This window comes from Sitophilus oryzae, unplaced genomic scaffold (assembly GCF_002938485.1).
Source record: "Sitophilus oryzae breed Bouriz unplaced genomic scaffold, Soryzae_2.0 scaffold_1576_pilon_pilon, whole genome shotgun sequence".
Classification (NCBI taxonomy): Eukaryota; Metazoa; Arthropoda; class Insecta; order Coleoptera; family Curculionidae; genus Sitophilus; species Sitophilus oryzae.
The window spans coordinates 2,402,968-2,424,738 of NW_022146254.1; the positions used below are offsets into that span (position 1 = coordinate 2,402,968).

The 21,771-nt window shown below is 30.6% G+C and overlaps 4 protein-coding genes across 4 annotated transcripts; 2 read left to right on the top strand and 2 right to left on the bottom strand.

The window, feature by feature from the left end:
- Window positions 1–8,470: 8,470 nt before the first annotated feature.
- On the bottom strand, window positions 8,471–9,668 carry LOC115879457 (NADH-quinone oxidoreductase subunit B 2-like). Its single transcript, XM_030896345.1, has 4 exons — window positions 9,542–9,668; window positions 9,113–9,450; window positions 8,849–9,037; window positions 8,471–8,742 (listed from the first exon to the last, which is right to left on the bottom strand). The coding sequence occupies exons 2-4, from the start codon at window positions 9,448–9,450 to the stop codon at window positions 8,604–8,606; spliced, it is 666 nt and encodes a 221-aa protein (XP_030752205.1). The 5' UTR covers window positions 9,542–9,668; the 3' UTR covers window positions 8,471–8,603.
- A 264-nt stretch (window positions 9,669–9,932) lies between these two features.
- On the top strand, window positions 9,933–17,115 carry LOC115879458 (myb-like protein X). Its single transcript, XM_030896346.1, has 4 exons — window positions 9,933–9,948; window positions 14,856–16,450; window positions 16,516–16,762; window positions 16,825–17,115. The coding sequence occupies exons 2-4, from the start codon at window positions 14,960–14,962 to the stop codon at window positions 17,019–17,021; spliced, it is 1,935 nt and encodes a 644-aa protein (XP_030752206.1). The 5' UTR covers window positions 9,933–9,948; window positions 14,856–14,959; the 3' UTR covers window positions 17,022–17,115.
- On the bottom strand, window positions 10,551–14,875 carry LOC115879474. The gene is made up of 6 exons (XM_030896369.1): window positions 14,046–14,875; window positions 13,468–13,722; window positions 12,321–12,957; window positions 12,143–12,215; window positions 11,328–11,961; window positions 10,551–10,765 (listed from the first exon to the last, which is right to left on the bottom strand). Exons 1-6 carry the CDS (start codon window positions 14,437–14,439, stop codon window positions 10,551–10,553), a joined length of 2,208 nt encoding a protein of 735 aa, XP_030752229.1. The 5' UTR covers window positions 14,440–14,875.
- A 19-nt stretch (window positions 17,116–17,134) lies between the features above and the next one.
- On the top strand, window positions 17,135–21,469 carry LOC115879459. The gene is made up of 5 exons (XM_030896347.1): window positions 17,135–17,460; window positions 17,517–17,771; window positions 17,843–18,059; window positions 19,246–19,376; window positions 21,227–21,469. The coding sequence occupies exons 1-5, from the start codon at window positions 17,135–17,137 to the stop codon at window positions 21,441–21,443; spliced, it is 1,146 nt and encodes a 381-aa protein (XP_030752207.1). The 3' UTR covers window positions 21,444–21,469.
- Window positions 21,470–21,771: the final 302 nt, after the last annotated feature.

Sequence of the window (21,771 nt, forward strand, 5' to 3'; positions counted from 1 at the left end):
TGATATGAAAAATAAATCTTATTTTTACGTGATTAATCTCCCCACGAGAGATGGCACATATTTTTTGAAACACCCTGTATTTAAAAAGTTGTTTCTTTCAGTAGGTCTTGAAATCGATTGTTTTGATTGAAACGCATTTCAAAAAATTCTTTCATTGTGATTTATTAAAGGTGTCTTTAGAGCGAGCGAGTGATTAATAATAGCAAAGAAAATACTAATAAGTCGCTCTGTACCTACGCTGAAATATTCGACACATCTTTGTATTTTCAGCGTAAATCAGTGTTCTCAAGTGTGTTGTACGCGAATTGAGTATGTCCTTCTCTTTGACTGTCCTTTTTAGTTTTCATTTTTTTCGACGTTTGTAAAGTTGATAAACCAGCGGAAAACCCAGCGATTTGTCTTTCAAGCGACATTGAAGGGAACGACATGTTTATATTCGCAATTTGTATCTTTCTTTTGATGATCTCAAATAAAGTAAACGTAATCAAAAGGAACGCGGATAGCTAGTTCCTCAAAATATTTTTACAGTAATGTTTTGTAACGGTAGAATAAATTGATTATACGCAGCTGTGGGTTGAAATAAGGGAAATTTAAATTTTCGAAGAAAAGTACAAATTCTAGATTACAAAAGCTTTAAGTAAATTAGAAGTAAGGGAGCCACTGGATGTTCAAAATGTGCGGCGGTCTATCCACAGCAATATTCAAACGGGTTCTGTGTTTAGGTGTTTTCGTCACGTCCCTTATTTTAACCTGCGCACTTTTTTATGCAAACTGTCGCTTTTCTAGCAAAATGGTCTGGACCGTGTTAGCTGGCATATAGAATACAAAAGTCATTAAATTTGAATTTAAATCTCACACGACTGTTTTTAAAGATCAAAAATTAAAATTAAATTAAATTAATTATTGTACACGTTATTATATCAATTTTGTTGGTGGTTTTCAAATTCTGAATAATTAAATCTAAAAATTTTCATCACAGTGGTATATTTATTACCTAGGTCAAATTAAATTTTCTAAGTGTCATTTAACAGATTCTTTACTGTGATTGACTAGCTGATATTGATGTAATTGATCAATACAAATCAAAAAGTTGCTCAGATATCAGTAAAATTATCAATTCAACTAAGTCGGAAAACCAGTGATATTGGTCTATTTTTCCAATATTTGTATTGTACCGTCTGGTTGAAAAAAAAACGGCGTCAGCGATGGCTACGAAATGAAAATCGCTTTCATTTTATATGGAAAATGTCATCGATCGTTATTTCCCAGGCAACTGGACGCCGTTTTTTTTTTCATCATACGGTATTTTTAATTAATAAATATAAAGCTAATATAAAAGAGTATATCCATAATAATAATAATAATAATATAGAAAACATATGCGTGGTGGCGTAGAGGTACAGTTCTCGTCTACCAATCTATAGGTTGTGGGTTCGAATCCCACAGCCGGCAGTTTTCCAAACTGGGATTTCGGGATCCCGGTTTGGAAACCCTATTCACCTAATATACACATACATACACTTGCGAAATGCGTTCTTTTTGCCTTGTAATTGGTCGCTTTCAAGGTCTTCCTTGAATGGGGCCAATCAGAACGAAAATAGAACGCATTTCGCAATTCGTAAATCGCAATTCGCAAGTGTATGAACTAGGCTTATAATGATCTAGGCTTAAACTCATGCAATAGATAGACAGTTGTGTCACGTCAAGCTCACAAGTCAAACTTTATATCATTTAGATAATTTTTATCAATATCAGTCATCCCTACATCTAACTTCCCGTGCTGAACTTACTGGGCGTGAGTCTCATAAGTGTTAGTGAGTTGGACATATGGTGTAGGGACATCCACGAAATATGTGATCTACAGTTCATATCTGTTCAATGACATTTGGGAAACTTAACTCCCTTGGGTAATATAATATATCGGTGTTATTTTTTAATATCAAAACACACATTTTTTTACTTAAAAACTAAGTGTGGGTTTTGATGCTTCCGCCATGTATTGTCTGGAAAGACGCATTACGGATGCATGTAAATCTACACTTAATATTAGACACTATTTTTATATGAACAGAAAACAGTGTTAAAAAACTTTTTTTTCTTTTTGAAGAGGTCTCTTATAAAGAAATTCAAATAGATTTTTTCTATATCAATTTGAATGTCGCAATAATTCGAGGTTGAGGGTTAATCCCCTGCGCCCCCTCAGGTACTGAACATAAGTCTAACAACATTAATATAATAAATTTCACCAAATAGTATGAATACCACTGACTGAAAATGTGCAAAACACTATTAGAAAAGATTCAATTAATAATGACGAAAGATAATAATCTTAGAACTGCATGTATACACTGTTTAACTTTATTTAAACTGTGCGTGTATTTATTTCATTAAATTATGTCGCAAGCTACATAATAAATTCAATAGAATGTTTTCCCCCTACGAGCTTCGTATTTAGAGTACAGTTCTTGTTGTAAGTAATAGATATTTTATGTTAAACGGTTCATCACGCAACACAGTCATTGCTTTGAACAGGATGAAATAGAAATATGTATGTAGAATTGGAAACGAGGGTAATATTTGTTCAATACACTTATATAAAAAAATACATTGTTTAGTATTCTCGTCAGTGTTCAATTTATATGTTATTATATTTTAACTATTTTAATAAGAAATGGACGAGTATTTGTGAAAAAAATAATATGGACGAGAATATCTCTCAGTTCGTTTATCCTTGTTCATATAGTTGTAAAACTGCCTAAGCATTTTTCGATAAACTGTAAATATTGTATTTTCAAGCAAACTTGCTTTTGTGAAAAAAAGAGTAAAACAATGTAATATACACATCAATACGAACTTTTATTTATTTGTAAATATTCTTTTAAATAGGTAATTTATTTATTAAGACTGATGATCTATCATCCTTTATTAGGTATCTTTTTTTACTTGTATCTTGTAAAGTTATTGTGTATTCTCGTAAATCTAAAAATAACCTATTTATTTGTTACATTCTCGACTTTCTTTGATGTTGCTTGATATGCTCTGTGCCACTATTAAAACGAAAGTTTTAGTTGTAGTTTTTTAGAATGGACCAAAATATAGAGTAATTTTAGACCAAATGGGAGTTCAATAAAATTATTGAAAAGTATATTGCCAATTTTTTTGATTTGTACTATAAATCTAAAAGAGCAGCAGTTATCCAAATTTAAACATATTTTTAAATGTCTTTTGGGACGTCAGGGTATTAAATGAGTGAACATTTTTCTCTACGCAAATTGTGTATTGATTACACGCCCTGTATTGTTTTATCAATTTTGTGGACCAACTTTGATTTAGTAAAGCATTTTTATAAGTGGCACGGACGCTTAATATATACAGTGATTTAAAATTTTTAATACTCAAAAACAAATGTACTAAGTAGTTTGTGTCTGAGCTTTTTCGTTCAAATATAATCCAAGGCCTTTATATTCAGACATTTCTTTCTTTTTTGTTTGTTTGTTTGTTATCGCAATATTAGTACGTTTTAGCATTATGTAATGAATATTTTTAGTTATAATTCTAGAATAATTGTTTCGTAATTGTTAATTAAAAATGGTGCCATTTAGACAATTGACAATTATATACACGTTTAGTTCAATTCCGCCAAAGTGATGTAAATTCAATAGCAGTTCGTTTAGAAATTCCTTATTGACCAACTGGTGACCTTAGGCCTTGGTCTTTAACGCTGTATTTATTAGAAAAAGTGAAATATAGGCCTCCAAGTCACCAAGTCGAAATACTGCAACCTAATTTTTGACATTTTCTAGTATAGAGGGTATTTTGGAGTATGGTAACTTGATGACCTATACATACGAAAAAAGATCATTTAAAAGTAAAACGCGTGTAAATACTCCCGCCTTTTTAAAAATTATGTAGATAAAAAATTATACTGTGCTCCCTGAATGTTTGTTAGAAAAATACAATTTTTTATGTGTACGATTCTTATATGAGTCGAAGTGATGTAATATATAAATAAATATTGTTTCTATAATAGTAGAAACAGTTAGTCATAGTTGTACTTTTTATTTATCCTATCCCTTTAATGAGACTTAAAACCGATTTGGTTAATACCGGGTTCGTCTCGAAAAGTAGCCCACCCCTATAACTTTTTTATTTTTTCACATAACAAAACGAGATTTGGTATGTTAGTATATTACATAAATTAGGATTGATTTGGTTGTTGACGTATTCAATTGTTTTTGGTCACTTCCTGTTTCACCGGAAATGACTACAACTTTTCATTTTTAAATGGCACCCTCAGTATATTTTACTTTATTTGAAAAAAAATGACTGAATAGAATGACATACAGTATTTTTAATTTAACTCTGAACATAGGACTTATAGCGCCATGCTATTCTGCTATGTTTGTTTTTAAAGTAGAAGAGTGAGTGCACAGGATGCACGGAATGAATATTATGAAACCAACAATACTCCATTACTTGTTTTAAAAGAAATTTTTTTATACTATGTTGTATGCTGTACTTTCTGTATGTTCACAGTTAAAATAAAAGCACAAACAAATCGTATTTTAAATTTCAATCTAGAGTGCTATGACTGCGTTAGAAACACTAATTTTTAATCAAGGAGCCTTGGAAAAATAGATTTTCAAATGGAACTAGGGTAACTCATTAGGATATTTGGAAAAATATTTTTTTACGAATAATTTGGTACGATACACTTGGTATTTCGAGTAACATTGTCGTTATGAACCGCATGTTACAATTTCAAATAAACCATATGCGAAAATGTCAAAAGTTGACAAATGATATCAATTATTTTGTCATTCTATTCAGGGTGTCATTTTCTGTCGAATAATGTAAAAAAATACCGAGGGTGTTATTTAAAAATCAAAAGTGGTTGTCATTTCCGGTGAAACAGGAAGTGACCAAAATCTATTGAAAACGTCAATCAATCCTAATTTATTTCATATACACCCTTGATATACACATACCAAATCTCGTTGTTTTCTCTAAAAACATAACAAAAGTTATAGGGGTGAGCCACTTTTGAGCAGGGTTGTTCAAGTGATTTTTTTAATTTTAATCATGTGATTTAAATAAAAAAAAATAATTTTATTGAAAATTTATTATAAATCAAAAAATAACTGTAAAAATTATAAAAATGTGTCCTAGAAAACTATAAAAAATATTTCTATAACAGATATAACAGATAATAAATCGACAAAAATTTTAAATGTTATAAAACTATATAAAAATATCTATTCATCAATTTAATTGTTGGACCGATTTTTGAACTAATTTCGTGTGAATCCATTAAACTATGTTCTTCTAATACATATAGAGACTATATCTTCATTCCCGAGAATCTATAATCGTTGTCAGAATATATTATGTTGTTTTATATTTTTTTGAAACGGTTGTATGTTTCCAAATTCCTACCGACATTTTGACCTGCAGTAAGTACTTTACACTTTGACATTAGATAATACATAAGTACTAATTTCATTCTTGACTTTTTCCGAACAATAGTGTATTGTTTTATTAGAAGTAAAAATTATACGTTTTTGACGATGCACCTTTGAAGGACCATCGTAAAGCTACCATCCGACGTTACAGGGAGGCACAAAAAGTAAATTTTTACTCCAAATAGAACATACTATTTTTTTCAAACATTACAAATAATTTTTTAATTAATTTCAAACATTGCAAATAATATAAACAGTAATCGAGCAATAATTTGTACACTCGTTGGATATGACACTTATATCAGTTTAATAATATATTTTTGTACTTTTGTGCTTAGGCGGAACAGTGCTTTATGCCTAGGCGTTAAAATGACAAAAATTAATACTTTTGAGACGTTTGAAAAAAAAATCCTTTTCATCTAAAGCGAACCACTTTTTTTTGCGGAATATACATATTGGTGACCGACGCGGCGTGGAAAAATCACAACGCCCCGTAGAATTGTTAATGTTATCGGTATCGGGGTATAGATTTAGCCATTCAAGATAGGACTTTATTTGGAAATAAGTCCTAGTCATTTGGAAATCCGATTTAAATATAGTTTTGAATTAAAATCAAAAAAATCCGATTTAAATAAAAAAAAACTGATTTAAATAAAAAAAATCTGATTTTTTTGATTTTTTTTAAAAAATCATGATTTTTTCCAACCCTGCTTTTGAGACGTATTCGGTAGAGATAAATAAAAATAATCTATACAGGGTAGCGCCTCTCATACGCCGCGGAGGCTCTAAGGGTGCAGCCACACTATCCTAAAAACGGCGTATCGGCGTAACGGCGTAATGACCTTGAATAGATTTCCAGTAATTCTATTGGCTGAAACATTCATCTGTCAGAAATTTTATCTGTCAAATTCATCTGTCAAAAATGTCAGCATATTTTTGGAGAAAATTTGGTGAGGTTATTTTTTTTTGAAAATATAGAGTTCTAAAGAATGTCACCAAAAAAAGTTACACATCACAGTTGATTTTTGTAATAGAACGTCCTATATATTATTTCATTTTCGAATTTTAGATCAAAAATAAAAGTGAGTTTCATTAAAAAAGTATATTATGACTAAAATGTAAGATTTTTGATATATTTAATTAACATTTTCTAAGCATTATGAACAATTTTTAAATTTCAATGAAAGGATCGTACATAATCAAATTAAAATTTGACCCAAAAAGTTATACAGGGTGAGATAAAAATAATATTGAACAATTGGTCACTTTTAAAAGCAAGTTACTCTAGTATTTTAAATGGGGAATAATATATACTGGGTATATTATTCCGATATTTAATGGGGAATTCATGTCTCTTCAAAATACTATTAAGGTTATTGTCTACCACTTACACAACAATTTTCTTAGATATTTAAATTTTTATAATTTAGGGTCAGTATATCTTTATTATTTTTTGATAAAATCTAGGTGGCTATGTCTGATGTTACTCCAACACCAGCTGTCAAATTAGTTCAATTTCAACTAGTTATAAATCAATTTGTGTCAATTAAAACAGAAAAAATTCTTAGAAAGAGTATAGCCGGATTAATATAGAAAATCTACCCCCGCGATGACTTACACTCAGGGGATCGATTTGGTGTCGAATCAAAATAATTCACCTAAATTTTTAGCTCTTAATTCAGGCGGTTTTCGAGATTTTTTAAAAAAACTGATGTGTTTTCAATTTTATTTTTATTTTTATAGTTAAATTTCAAATTAATTAATGATGCTTTTTTTCTAATTCTTAGAAGTCTAAGACTCATTTGATTCAGCTAGTCTGGACTTTTTTTTATAGGGATACAGTGTTAACAAAACTCGACCAACTATTTTCGACAACATGATAAAAATGATTGTGGCTGCTTTTCAAAGAGAACTCCACATATGCCTTTTAAGATGAAAATATCTTTTGAAAAGAAGCATTTTATGCAGAATAGGAAAAGCATTCTGATCATTTGATTCTACATCCTTTAATTTAAATTAACAAAAGGTATATCCCACATAATAATGTTGAGACTGAGACTTAGTCTTATTGATTTGGCTTTTGTAGCGTATATCCATCCCATCCACCTAGATTTTATGTAAATAAAGATCTACTGACGGGAAATAATAATTAAAATATCTAGGAGAAGTTTTGTCTAAGGTGTAGACAACCTTAATAAAGAGAATTCTCAATTGAATATCGAAATAATATATGGGTATTCCATTTAAAATAAAGGAGTAACTTGCTTTTAAAAGTGACGCTATATAACTTTTCGAGTCAAAATTTCGTTTGACATACAATATACAATAGTTATTTTAATATAATATCAGGATATAAAAAGTAAATTACAATTTAGATAGGTATTATTGAAATTTAAAATGTATTCTTAACTTTCACAAAATGCGAATTAGGTCATAATTCTTATAATTTAGGCATAATATGCTTCCATATTGAAACACAAATTTATTTTTTACGAGAATCCGAAAATCAATTAATATATAGGGGGTTCTATTACAAAAAAAATTACAACTTTGATGCATAACTTTTTTTGGGGACACCCTGTAGAACTCTGTACGGTAAAAACTGTTGAGTACATTTTAAAAATATTTTTCTCAATATAGGGCAGTGATGGCGAACCTATGATACGCGTGTAAGTGCTGACACGCAAGCTCATTTTTGATGACACGCATCTTCAAAGATAACACATTTCCTAATTCAAGTATTTGTCTCTCATAATGGCCAGAGTGGCGTTAATATTTTTAATTACGTTAATATTAATTAATAATTTAATTCTCAATGTGATATTCTCAACATTTCTATTTTTTAGTCTTTACTTTTGATAGGGGGTGATAGGTATATAGATTTGGTAGGCCAACATAAAGGAGAGATTTGCATATTAAATCACCTAAATCAGATGAATAAGGTTTTTTTTAAACGATACTCATGATTAATTAGGGAAAACTTTCATTTAGGTGATAGAAAATCTTTATAATTAACAACATTTTTTTTATTTACACAGACACTTTTTTAAATAATGTGGTAAACTTCAAATATCCTGTGTTATTGAAATTAAAATATATTTACAAGGTGGAGCGTATTTTGCTATTTTTTATACTTAATACTTATTTACGATACCACATTTGAAGTGTGTTATATCTTTTTACTTTTTTCTGCAGTTGTAAAACTCCATACATCAAAGCCTCAGCAGTTGGTGGACATCCAGGTACATAAATATCTACTGGGACAATCCGATCACAGCCTCTATAATAAATATGTATGAATTAATTACAGCTACCAAAAACAAAACCAAAATTCTCAACATCAACTTAGTGTTAAATGAATCTTATTTCTTTTCAGCAATAACTACCTTACAACTGAGTATGAGTAGTGGTAATATCCACCACCATTTGCGCAGCTACCCATAGAAATAACCCATCGTGGCTCAGGCATTTGATCATAAACTTTTCTTAAAGCTGGTGCCATCTTATTAGTTAGAGTACCTGCTACTATAATTACATCTGCTTGACGTGGTGATGCTCGAAATACAACACCATACCTTAAATAAAAAATTAAAACTTAACACCTTTACAAAAATCTGACTGAAGAACATATAAAGACTGAAATGCCTTACCTATCCATATCATATCTAGGAGCAGCAATATGCATCATTTCCACAGCACAACATGCTAAACCAAAAGTAAGGGGCCAAATAGAACCCTTTCTTCCCCAATTAAGTAGATCATCGAGCCTAGCAAAGGCAAATTCTGCTAAATTTTTAGTATTTTGAAAGGGGGAATATGGTTTCACTTCTTGAGAAGGCTGTGTAGCTGGTTGTGAAGACTGTTTTTTTACTTGAGTAGTGGACTGTTCTCTTTTGTGTATTTGAACATTTCCATAGCTGCCAGTTAATGCTCGCAAAACACTTGAAGCACTAGCTTCTTTAGTTGGTACAAGGGCGCTCCGCAACATCTAAAAATTTTGAGGTTAGCACTCATCTCAAACTTAAATAAATACCTTGTTCATTCAAATAAGATTTATTAACCCGTTTTCATAGGCATACCTTGAATAAACCTAATTAATTACTACTTAGTGTATTTTTATATAGTTTTATAAATTTACGTAATAAACAAAACAATATCAAGATGGCGGAACTAGAAGACCACAGAATAATATAATATACAACCACAGTAAACAACAGATACAACATGTCAATAAGGTTGAGATCTGTGGTTGAGATCCAAAATAAAAATTGAGAACAGAATTTTGACTAACGTCTAGCCGGGCGGGAAACTTGGCTCCCGAATTTTACCGAACGGCGTTTTCGTCATCCACCTAATATGGCGCTAAATTCGAATATAATGTTCATCCATTGTTTATCTATTATCGTTTATTGAAGATAGAAATCGTTATTGAACTTTATAATAATAAAGTTTAATGAATTTTAGAGCCTCATTTATTATTTTATGTACCTCATCGTTTGTTATGATATTCTAATTTTTGTTTAGTTTTTTAGTCAATTCTATATAAATAGTATAAAATTTTTGTTTTAAAAATTATTAAATGGTATCCCATTTAAAATTAGCAAGTTTTAGGTAACTTCTGGTATACCTAAGCGGAGGTTCCACTAACTTCGAAATATTTTTAGAATATTTACATTTATGTTTTATTAGTAAAGATAAAATAAAATTGTGATTTTTGCAATAGTTTGTTACTTTTTAATGAAACAAAAGATGACAAAAGATGCAATTTTTATTCTTCCAAAATCAATGACGTATCACATTCACAAAGCCGCTGAAACAAACTATTTAAAAAACATTACATCTTATTAATAAAAAAATATATATTAATTTATATATTATTTGACAAAATCTGAATTGCTATGATGTTTGATTCGTCTGAAGTGGGTTTTTTGATGACAGAATTGGATTTCTTTGATTTCTTTTTTGTGGGCCAAAATTTCCTTTGAGGTATGATATTTTCGTTAGCCATAATGATCTTATCAGAGGGCTGGAAACGTTGGCTGCTTTCATTATTATGATCTATCGCGGCCAATACAGCGGTTAAAGAATTTACATTTTTTTGTAGTGCGTCCAACTTTTCATGTGAATCCAGCTATTTATTATGTCATGATATTGTTGTAGTAGGTTCTTCTGCCTATCTTGAACTGATATTGTTGCTTTTTGTTTTTTAGAAAGTTGTTTAATAATTACAGAGGAATCATTTTCACCTTCACCCGAATCAATACATAATTCTTCAACTTCAGAAGGAACTTCATTTAAAACATCTGCAAATAAACAACAAAAAATTATTGTCAAAAAAAATATTTTTAAAATCAGGTTTCCCATGTGCCCAAAATTATAAAAATATTAATTGCACCATTACCCCAAATATTAATTTGTATAAAAATTTGTTCCTAGATTAACAAAAAGGACTAGAATTAAAAACTTTTCTACACAAGGACTAGTTTAAAAACATGTGTTTAAAAAACAACAAAATGCTACCTAGGCATTCTTCCCCTTAAGCCTCCACCATATAAACCACAATAAATACCAAACCTAAATAAATTGCACTTACAATTTTTTTTTGGGAGTTGATACCTATAATATATGCATGTAGTAATAAGATAAAGATAATTGTTCATACTGCAAAAAATACTTATACAAATTAGTAGTATTCTTTCGTTCTGAACGAACTGAAAATTTTCACTTAAACTGATTTATTCCCTTTACAGGGAATAAATCAGTTTAAGTGACAATTTTCAGCTCGTTCAAAACGAAAAAAATACTAAAATTATTATTCTCGGCCGTTTTAAATAGAAAAAGAATATAATATAAATGAATACCTACCACTAGGAGTAGTTTCATTGATCTTCCTATATTGAGCAAGCAGGTGTATATGCTTACAAATATTAAATTGTATTGATGAATCCTGACAAGTACAATAGTAGGTATGAAGACAGATATTGCATGCAGTGCATCTGAGCTGACAGTTACAGGAACTATTACCCTCTTGAATTAAATAAATTTCATTTGTTGTAGCTGAGGGAATTTCCCATCCATGCTCGGTACGGACAACTAAAGATGGGTCTAGTTGTTGATTTTTATGACGATTACGAATAAGTTTTAATTTACTGGATATCTTCCCTTTGTTAAGGGTAATTAATCTATCAATAAGTTTATCCCTGACAAATCTCATTAGGGCTGTAACACCTTTATCTAATCTTTTAACTTTCTTTCCAGCTAAATAATAATATTTGATGGTTTTATGCATTCTTTCAAGGTGCATATTAGTATTTATCCCTGAGTGCAGCCTATAACAATACGCCCAGTATTTTGAATTATTTTGATAGTTGTCTTTAAAGTATTTTTTAAAATCCAGAACTTCATCATCAGTGGTAGTGCAAAATTGATTTAGCATTCTTTCAAAGGCAACAGGGTCCCTTTCTTGTAATAAAGTCCTCAACTGTTTGTATATAACAATCTGCAAAAAAATGCATTTAATTATTTAGTGATATGCTGATTTTACAAACAATTTTCATAAAAAGTCAGTAAAATTATGCATGCACATTTGATTAAAATAATTTAATTGCAAAGACAGAAATTGGTACTTTTATTTTAATTTGGTTTAAATACTTAAGTCTATTTTTACTATTTTTACTTACTCTGTCTTCTTGGCTCTTGATTTTTGATAAATTTTTTCGCCATGCCTTGTCAAGATGCCATGTGCAGAAAAATCTAAAAGTAATTTTTAATTATTTAAAGTGTAATGCTACTTAAACTGGGAAAAATAAAGTTAATTATACAATTAAATTGTCTTAAAATTTGTTAGAAATATTTTACCTGTTTTCTGGTATCCCCATTACTTCAAGCCAGGCATTAAAATATACTTCGGAAAGGTCAGACATAAAAGATTTTGGTGTTATTAGTCCTACTTCCTTTTTTATTTCTTTCAAAAATAATGTAATAATATTTGTATCGGCCCGATTTGAGAATAGGAAGGCACATGGAAAGCCCTCTCTTATGTCATCTATTACCAGTAGTGTATGCAGCTCAAAGTTATAGGAATTTAGCCCGTGAGTCCCATCTAAGCATATACAGTCCGAACCATATTTTTTTAACATTTCAAGCTGTGCAGGTGTCATAATAATGAGTACAAAGTCCTCCATTCTTAATTGTGGATGGTCTTCTAGAGCAACTCCTTGTGGTTTATAAAATAAAATATGCTTTCCAATACGCTGCATTTCGATCACCCAAGATTCAACGCTGATTGCATCATTGGAGTGACGAACTGAAGACGAACACAAATTAAAACTCGCCTCTATATTGAAAAGATCTTTTCTTGTTGTAAGGTGTAGTCTTCTAAGAGTATCATTAGTAATTGAATCTCGGATTTCATCTAATATTGCACTGAATGGAATTTTGAGTGCGATCTTAGAGGCTATATTTTTTCTTTCCATTTCCGTAAGATTTACGTGACCTAAAACAAAAAAAAACTCATATGATTCCTAACTGAACGCCTACACTTTTGAATAATTTGAAAAAAAGAATCATGGAAAAATATATGTCAATTCCTAGTTTTAGAGAAATTGTTTATGACCACAGTTATTTTAGGTAAATTTATGCAGACATTTTCAACTTCAAAATCTATTGTACATACATGTATGTTATGATAAATTAAACCAAGTGTAGTTTAGTTCATTTACAAACCACTTAAAGTCACGTTATCAATGACATCAAGCATCATCTTATGAGATTTGTTGGTGTCACCATTATGATGTGATTTAAAGTGGTTCGTAAACGAACTACAGCACCCTCAAAGAGGTAAGAAAATGCCAAATTACAATAATCCCTCAATTCAAAAACCCTCAGTGTATAAAAAAAGTAAAATTTACCAAAATAAACACTTAGTAATAGTAATACCTATTTAAAGTGTGGTCCTTTATCTCTTAATTAACTGAAGTGACTTTTTGTTACTTTAGGTACTTACCAATATCAAGCTTATGGCCAACATGTGTTTCAAGATATTTGATTCTTAACTTGTTATCATTTTTTTCAAACACTTGGATATTAGCTGGGCAATAAGCATTTATTTTGTTCGAGCCTTGGGTCTTTAGGTGACGTAATCCTTTACCTTCTGGAATATATGTCCCTGTACGATGACATATGTACTGTTTAAATGTCTGCTTTTTAGATGATGTGCCTTTTTTAACAAATTTTGAAAAGGTTTTGTTTTCCATATCCACTGGAAACAGAATTGCTCACTTATTTAAAATTATGACTATTTTATTAAAGTCTTTAATGCTCATTCATAAACTTGATGTTTGGCATTACCATTGGCTGTGTGTGCAGAAAAAAAGTAGACAACCCCAAGCCAGACTACTCTCCTGCAACTCGTCAGACTATACTATAATATAATAATAATATATTGAATGTCCTATCAGCAATAAACAAACAGAACTTTTTTATGTTTAACTTGCATTAAATTTGCAATGACATAATTATGGTAAAGCACACTGTTAATGTAACATTAAGTTTATTATAATATGGCCATTAAATAATTCTTACATTTCCATTGATTAAACTCATCCATTGTAGAAAACTCCAACTGTTGCCATTTCATAGGTACATCATGCACACTTTCATAATGTTTCATTAGATTTTTTTTATTAAAATCTTTATGTTCGCATAAAGCACATTTTTTATTTACTTTTTCACGAGCTTTTTCAGTTTCAAGACTTGGATTGAGGTCATGTACTTTCCTAAGGTGCCTATTTAAACTATTTTTGTGAATAAAAGTTTTATCACAAATGCGACACTGGATATCCGAGTTGGGGGCACATTTTCTATATTGTAAAGGCACCAATCTTGTAACATCTTTCGGGTGAAACTTTTTTGCATGTCTTCTTAAATTAGAGATTTTAGAAAAAAAGCCCAGACACTCGGCACATTGGTGCTTCATTTTTATTTTAAACCACAATATGGTTTACTGCCAATTATATTATAATTGGTAGTAAAAAACTAAACACAAAACAACAAATAAGTAAATAATGGGGTTAGGGATATCGCCGGTTATGCCGGTTACTTTGAATAGGCCGGTTATCGGTTATAAATGATAATAACCAAGTCCCGACATACCGACTAAACACTGCAAAACGCACTGCCGAAATGTTTGCCGAAATGAAAAGACGGATGTCCGTGATTATTGCAGATGTTTTTACTTCGGGTTTGCTTCGGGAGCCAAGTTCTCCGCCCGGCTAGACGTTAGTAGAATTTTGTGATATAGGCAACTCTATATACCCGTCATATGTCATAATATCTATGGTGTTACTGTCAGAATTTTATTTAGCTTTTCTGTGGCTATTCTAACCTTAGTATTTTGCACATTTTTTGAGCTTTTGATAGTTTAGAAAGTGATAAATTATTTAATATATTTGACTAAAAACTTGCGTGGGTAAATACATTGTGTTAAAACTGTAATAATGACACGATTTGCACGAGCTAAAGGATCCAAGGCGTCAAATGAGAAGCTTCCTGAATCTGCAACATCTTGGCTGGAAATGAAACAAGACCTTTTAAAGAGAAATACAGAAATAAAAGAGAAACAACAGCGAGAAGAGGCCTTACAACGAAGAAATGCAAATTACCAAGCTTTTTTACAAGAAAAAGAGAACGAGGAGGATAAAGAAACTAAGTGGGCTGATTTTGATAATGGACAGTTAGAAACTAATATTAAGAAACGAAAACTACATAATGGCCAAAATAAATTGATATTGCAAAAGAACACGAAAAAACATTTAAATAATGTTAAGAACGTTAATAAACTAGAAGTAAATAAGCATGATTTGTTATCAGAAGATTCTGATGCAGAACTCAATGCTTTAAAAAGTAAAATAGAGGTTGTTTTAAATAATCAAAATAAACAACAGACAGTAATTGACGAAAGTGACAGTGATGCTGCTCCTGAAGAAATAGTTATTACAAAAAAGCCAAAAGAAATTGTTATAAAGAAAGCTAAAAGGAAGAAACAGAAACTCCAAATTATCATTCAACCAGAGGAGCCTGAAAGTAGTTTAAATACAAATTTAAATAATATTCAGAATACGGCAATAGAGAACATTACAGAAAATTTAAGTGAAACAGAAAAAAGAAAAATTGCTAAAAAGCAAGAGAGGTATAAGAAACAACTAGAAAAAAAGAAACTTAAGCGGAAAACAGAAAAGTTAGAAACTAAACATAACGTTAAGAATAGTAACGAACATAATAATTTAACAGTTAATAAATCGAAACATTCTGATCACAATAAAGCTGAGGTGAATTTGGAAAAACTTATTAAAAAGAAAGAGAGAAGAGCTAGACAAGCTGAAAAGAGAAAACTATTCAGTAAAAGTAAAGAACATGAAGTAAATAATGATAATAAGAATAAAGTGAATCGAAATGTGAGTCCAATAAAAAATGAATCGAAAAAATCTGATAACAGGGAATTAAATGAAGAAGATTTGAAAAAACTTGCTAAAAAGAAGGAAAAGAAAGCTAAACAAGTTGAAAAAAGGAAAAAATTCAAGAAAACTAAAGAGCATGAAGTTAATGATAATAATAAAAGTAATGTGAATGGTAATATTAGTATAAACAATAATAATTTAAACCATTTTGACAAAAAAACTGGTAGTTCAGAAAGTGTCCCCTCTACCAAACCATTTCCAAATAAACATCTTATGACTAACACATTCAGAAATAGAGATTCTAATGAACACAAAAGAAAGAAACCATTGCCTGAAACTCAGTTCATTAATGGTAAGTCAGTTGATATAGATTATGTTGATGGCTTTCCAGTAAAGAAGGAGGATGCAGACAGGCTAAAAAATTTACGTAGGGAGATGATCACTAAAGGATTGCCAAGGAGTGAAATTAATGCTGCTTTGAAATTAGAAAGAAGAAGAGCTGAAAAGGCACTTGCAAGAGAGAAAAAGAATGTAAGTAATCAACTTAATTATTGCTACTAAATTATAAATACTGAAGTTTTTTTTTTGTTTATTAGGTTTGCTTCAACTGTAGAAAATCTGGACATGTACTGTCAGAATGTCCCGAATTAGGCAAAGGTGAAGTAACACAAACAGCAGGAACTGGAATATGCTTCAAATGTGGGTCTACAGAACATACACATTTCGAGTGCAAAGTTGTCAGAGGAATGGATTATAAATTTGCTCAATGTTTCATTTGCAACGAACAAGGGCATATTGCTAGACAGTGTCCTGATAATCAAAGAGGGCTGTATCCAAAAGGAGGTAAGAATTTGAAATGGCTATACTGTTAAGAAAATACTTATTTATCTTTTTGAACTTTTTAGGCTCATGTAATGTTTGTGGAGATGTAACGCATTTGAAAAAGGATTGTCCAAGATATCAACAACAACAAGCTCAATTAAGAAAAAGTTTTAATATTGAATCTATGAATAGTAGTAATCCTGACGCTTTGGACAATACAAATAATAATGGAAATGTACCAACAACTCAAAGAAAACCTAATAAAGTTATAAAGTTTTAATATAATAAAGTTATTTTAAGTTGTTATAATTGTAAATATATTTTATACGTAATAGACTGTTAAAAAATATAGCATTAAGTATTTTAAGGCTTGATGGAAAGGTATTTTATTTCATGCTGACACAATTAATTTACAAAAAATGCTACAAAAGCGTTTTTAGATTACTTTTGAGTAGGTACTTTAACTTAGTACTTAAAATCATGAAGTTTTTATTAATTTCATACATTTTTATAATTTGTAATATAAAAAATATAGTTTTGTTTGATTTAACAAAACTGGAAAATGCTGGTTTAAACAGTGATGTGTTTATCAGTGATATTGCAGTGTATTTTAATAGAGCTTTTCTAACTGTCCCTAGATCAACTTGTCAAAATAATATCACAAATCCAACTTTGGTGGAGGTGCCATGGAAAGAATTTAATACTATCTTAAAAGTTAAGTAAGTAATAATTTATAATTAAGGTTTTTTTATTTAAATAATACTTATATATTTAGATACAACAAACCAATTGAACAGCAGCTATGGGCTAAATGTGATGAACTTCAAAACTCTGTTTCTTTAGCAAAAGAAAGTTTTAAATCAAAGTTGTGGATACTGGATGCAGGAAATGAATACTGTACGCCTAAAATTATGGTTTATAATGTATTTCATAATATGTTTCTGGATGAAGTAATTGATTTGAGAAATATACCTAGAAAAGGCTTGAATACCATAATAATTGAAAACAGCACAATTCCTGGAAATCACAGGTAATATCCCAAAACAGATAAAATAAATTAATGTCTTAAAAATATCACATCTTGATTATTTGTATTTTTAGAGCTTTTATATCAAGTCCCGGATTTAGTGCTATTTTGGTATGTGATTTAGAAAAATTACAATGTAAAAAAATCAAAATGGTTACAGCATCAAATCATCCAAAATCATTAATGATATACTCCATGGCGTTCTCAAAAACTTCAAGTGACTTTTATTTTGTTGATAAGTACACCACACAAGTTTACTCTGCAGATTTAAACAATTTTATTAATTGGAAGGTAAATTATACATTTGAAGGGTACAGGGGAAAAACGGTAAACAAGGTCAAATTTTATGATTTTGAGATAAAGCAATTTTAAGGTTCAAAACGCTGCAAAAAATACAATATTTCAATTTAAAAAATTCTTCTTTTATCGATATGTTCCCTAACTATCTCGGATCTTTGAGTCATAAAGTTTTCGCTTTTAGAAAAAAAAATTGATAGAAAAATCAAACATTTATTGGTAAATGGTCATGACTTAGCCCGTTTTTTCCCTGAATTTATAACACTTTTGTATTTTGAAGTATTTTATTTCACTCAATAACCAGATTTATGCCTACATAAATAATATATAGAAACAGAACAAAAACTAGAAAATAATCTTCGTTATTCTGATATTGATCAGATCATCTAAAATGGAAAATTAATGTTTTGATTTGTGTAAAAAAGTAAAAAAAAATTACCTTGAAATTTGTTTCATAGGAGAGTCACCAATTTTCTCAATTAATTATGCACCAGTGAGGTAAAATACTCCTGAGCTTCCTTTCCACAAAACTTTTTCAAACTCTGCAAATTGGCAAAACGATTAAAATGGCGACCAGAACGCTATCGAATAGGCGCGTAAAAACACGACTTAGCCCGTTTTTGCTCGGTACCGCACGGATTTGTCACGTTATTCCCCTGTACGGGATATTTTTCTTGTTTAATACTGTCTTCTGACTTATCGCGTTCTTGCCATGGAAGCTATTTTTAGAACAAAATTTAACATATTTTCAATCAGATGACATCAATATCTCAATTTCGCTAAAAATTGACTTAGCCCGTTTTTCCCCTGTACCCTTCATTTATTTAAATTTGTATATTTCAACTGTTTTTAATACACTTTTATTCCATAAATTATAGGAAATCTATTTCTAAAATTTGAGTATAAATATATGGAGTGGTCAGAATTAAAATGGATCAAGTCCAATTTTCTAGCTATATATAGTCTGTTTATCCAGCTTGTTTTATTTTAATCAGCCACCCTGTAACATTAAAAAACTTTAAATCTTATTTTCTCCATAATTATATACCTTTTAGACTTGATTCAGTTCATTTCTGAACCCCTCATATAACAGGGTTCTCTACAGCTTTCTGTGCAGATTTTTTTTTATATTTATTGAACTATATTCAAGACTCAATACAAAATACACTTAATTTTGTAGGATAAAACATCAATTAATACTACCTTTTTGGGACAATTAATGGGTCAGTCATCTGGATTAGAGACAGATTTGAAAAATGGATTAATATATTATTTAACAAGAGATTATGCGGTTGTCAGATGGATAATTGGGTAATTAAATTTACATAGACGTATAAAGATGCTTATAAAGGTGCGCCCATTCTTGTGACAAGAACGCGTATTGTGTCAAACGTCGCGAACACGCGGACCTCTTCGCGTGTAGTCTGGAATGTCCCTGTTATCGCACGGCGTGACAGCGCCGTAGTTTACTATTATCTTATAAACTCTTTGTTTATAATATATTCTCCTTAAACACTAGGATGGCACGCATTGAAGTACAATATGATCGAAAAAAAAAACGGCGTCAGCGATGGCTATGAACTGAAGATCGCTGTCATTTTATATGGGTAATGTCATAGATGTTCATTTCCAAGCCAACTGGACGCCGTTTTTTTCGATCATACGGTATAATACGCCTAAATGTAGCTGACGCCGTTACGTTACGGGTTTGGTCACAAGTCTGGACGCACCTTAATGTTGATGATGAAAAAACATCGGCCGTCTACAGTCCAGTTTTCTCATTTATTTAGATCATATGGAATATCAGACTATTTTTTACATTTTCAAGTTAATCTATTTTTTAATATGTTTGTTAATAGTAGCAATTAATAAAGATAAGCAGAGTAAATCGTAGTAATTTCTATAGGTTTGTGCATTTTTTCGCTATGTATTTTACGCCGTCCCGGTTACAGTTCATGTTGATGGCATTAAAATAATATTGAAATTGTGGCTTTGTCATAATATTTAAGAATTTTAGTTTTTTGGTAGTGCAGTTATTGAAACTAACTACAAATCACTCAGGTACGAGGTTTGTGTGATGTAACGCTGTTTCGGGTAGTAAAAATTAAGTGAAAAAGAACTTGAATTGGGCGTCGCGTTGTGTTTTGACTGTTTTGACAATTTCAAATTTAATAAAATTGCCGAAAAAATATTAACACGTAAAGGAGGGCGTAATTACGTGGTTGTTGGGTACAATAACATTCAAATAACTAAACTTTCCCCCAAGTTATGTCCCCACTAGCAAAACCGGTGAGTAAAACTATGGTCGCTACCGTAGTTGAACTCATCTAAAAAGTTTTGTTAGGTCCAATAATAAATTATAATACAAGTTAGTCCCTTCTGAAGATATCCAAATATTTATTTTTTATTTTTTTAGAATTTATACTTCCTAACACTTTTAGAATAATTATATAAACTTTTCTTCGTATACTCGCTATTTAAACCCGTGTATTTGTATATACCGATTGTTTACGATATTCTCCGATGGTGGCAGCACCGGCGGAGAATGCACCAAGCCTATAAATCTCGACGGTTTTCACAGATTAACTAGATAATAAAAAATAATAAAAATAAAAGAAATGTAAATCCGTAAGGGAAATATATAACATAAATATACAGGGTGAGTCTTGAATAAGTGCAAATAATTTTAGAGGTGGTATATTTCGACCTCTGAAACACGTTTACGGGATTTTTTCGCGAAAATGTTATTTTCGAATATATGTTTCTTTTATCGAAATCTATTAGCCCCGAAATATTTCCACCTATTTAAGACCTTTAAAAACTTATTATATAGGTATCCGGTGGCGTAGAGGTACAGGCTCTCGTCTACCAATCTCAAGGTAGTGGGTTCGAATCCCACACCCGGCATATCATCAGCCGACTATTTTTATCAAAATAAAAATAGTTTGGGTACCTAGGTCGACTCAGCCTTAAATGAGTACTTGGGATTCACAATCCTGAGGTAATAATAGAGGCGGTTGAAGCGTAGTGCTAGCCACATTACCTTCCTTGTATACCGAACGGCTCTAGTATGGCGAGCTGTACCTTGCTACTCCCAAGGCGTTAAACGCTATATACGGGAGCTATTATTATAAAAACTTATTATTATAAAATATCTGTAGGACACCAATGGCTGCCGAAAATCACAACGTATTAGCCCAATCATACAAAAGGATGCCGTATGTTTCCCGTATATTTACCGATCCCCAGAACGGCATATGGGCGTTAGTAAATCCTTTCAGTCCGGAAAATTGTAACACCGATTTAACTGATTTGAAGAAACTGGATAGAGTGGCAAAAATCATGCGATATAATCGGCTTTTAGATACATTCTTGTAATGTAGAAATAATAAATTTTATCTATTAAACGATTTAAATAAAAAATTAATACTTTTGTAATTTTTGAATTTTTTTTGACCCATATACACTAGTTGTTTCTATGCAAATTATGTGTTCATTAGTAATATTTCCGTTTTCAATATGAAAATTATAATGATTAGATCTTATAGATAAGGTAGATTATATTCGTTGAATAATAATAATTAATATACAGGGTGTCCCAATATTTCTTGGACATAGAACTACTACGTATTTTTGGAATAAAAATAAGTTCATCGGACACAATTTACCTCTATACAAAAGTGCTTCGTTAGTCAGCTAGAAAGAA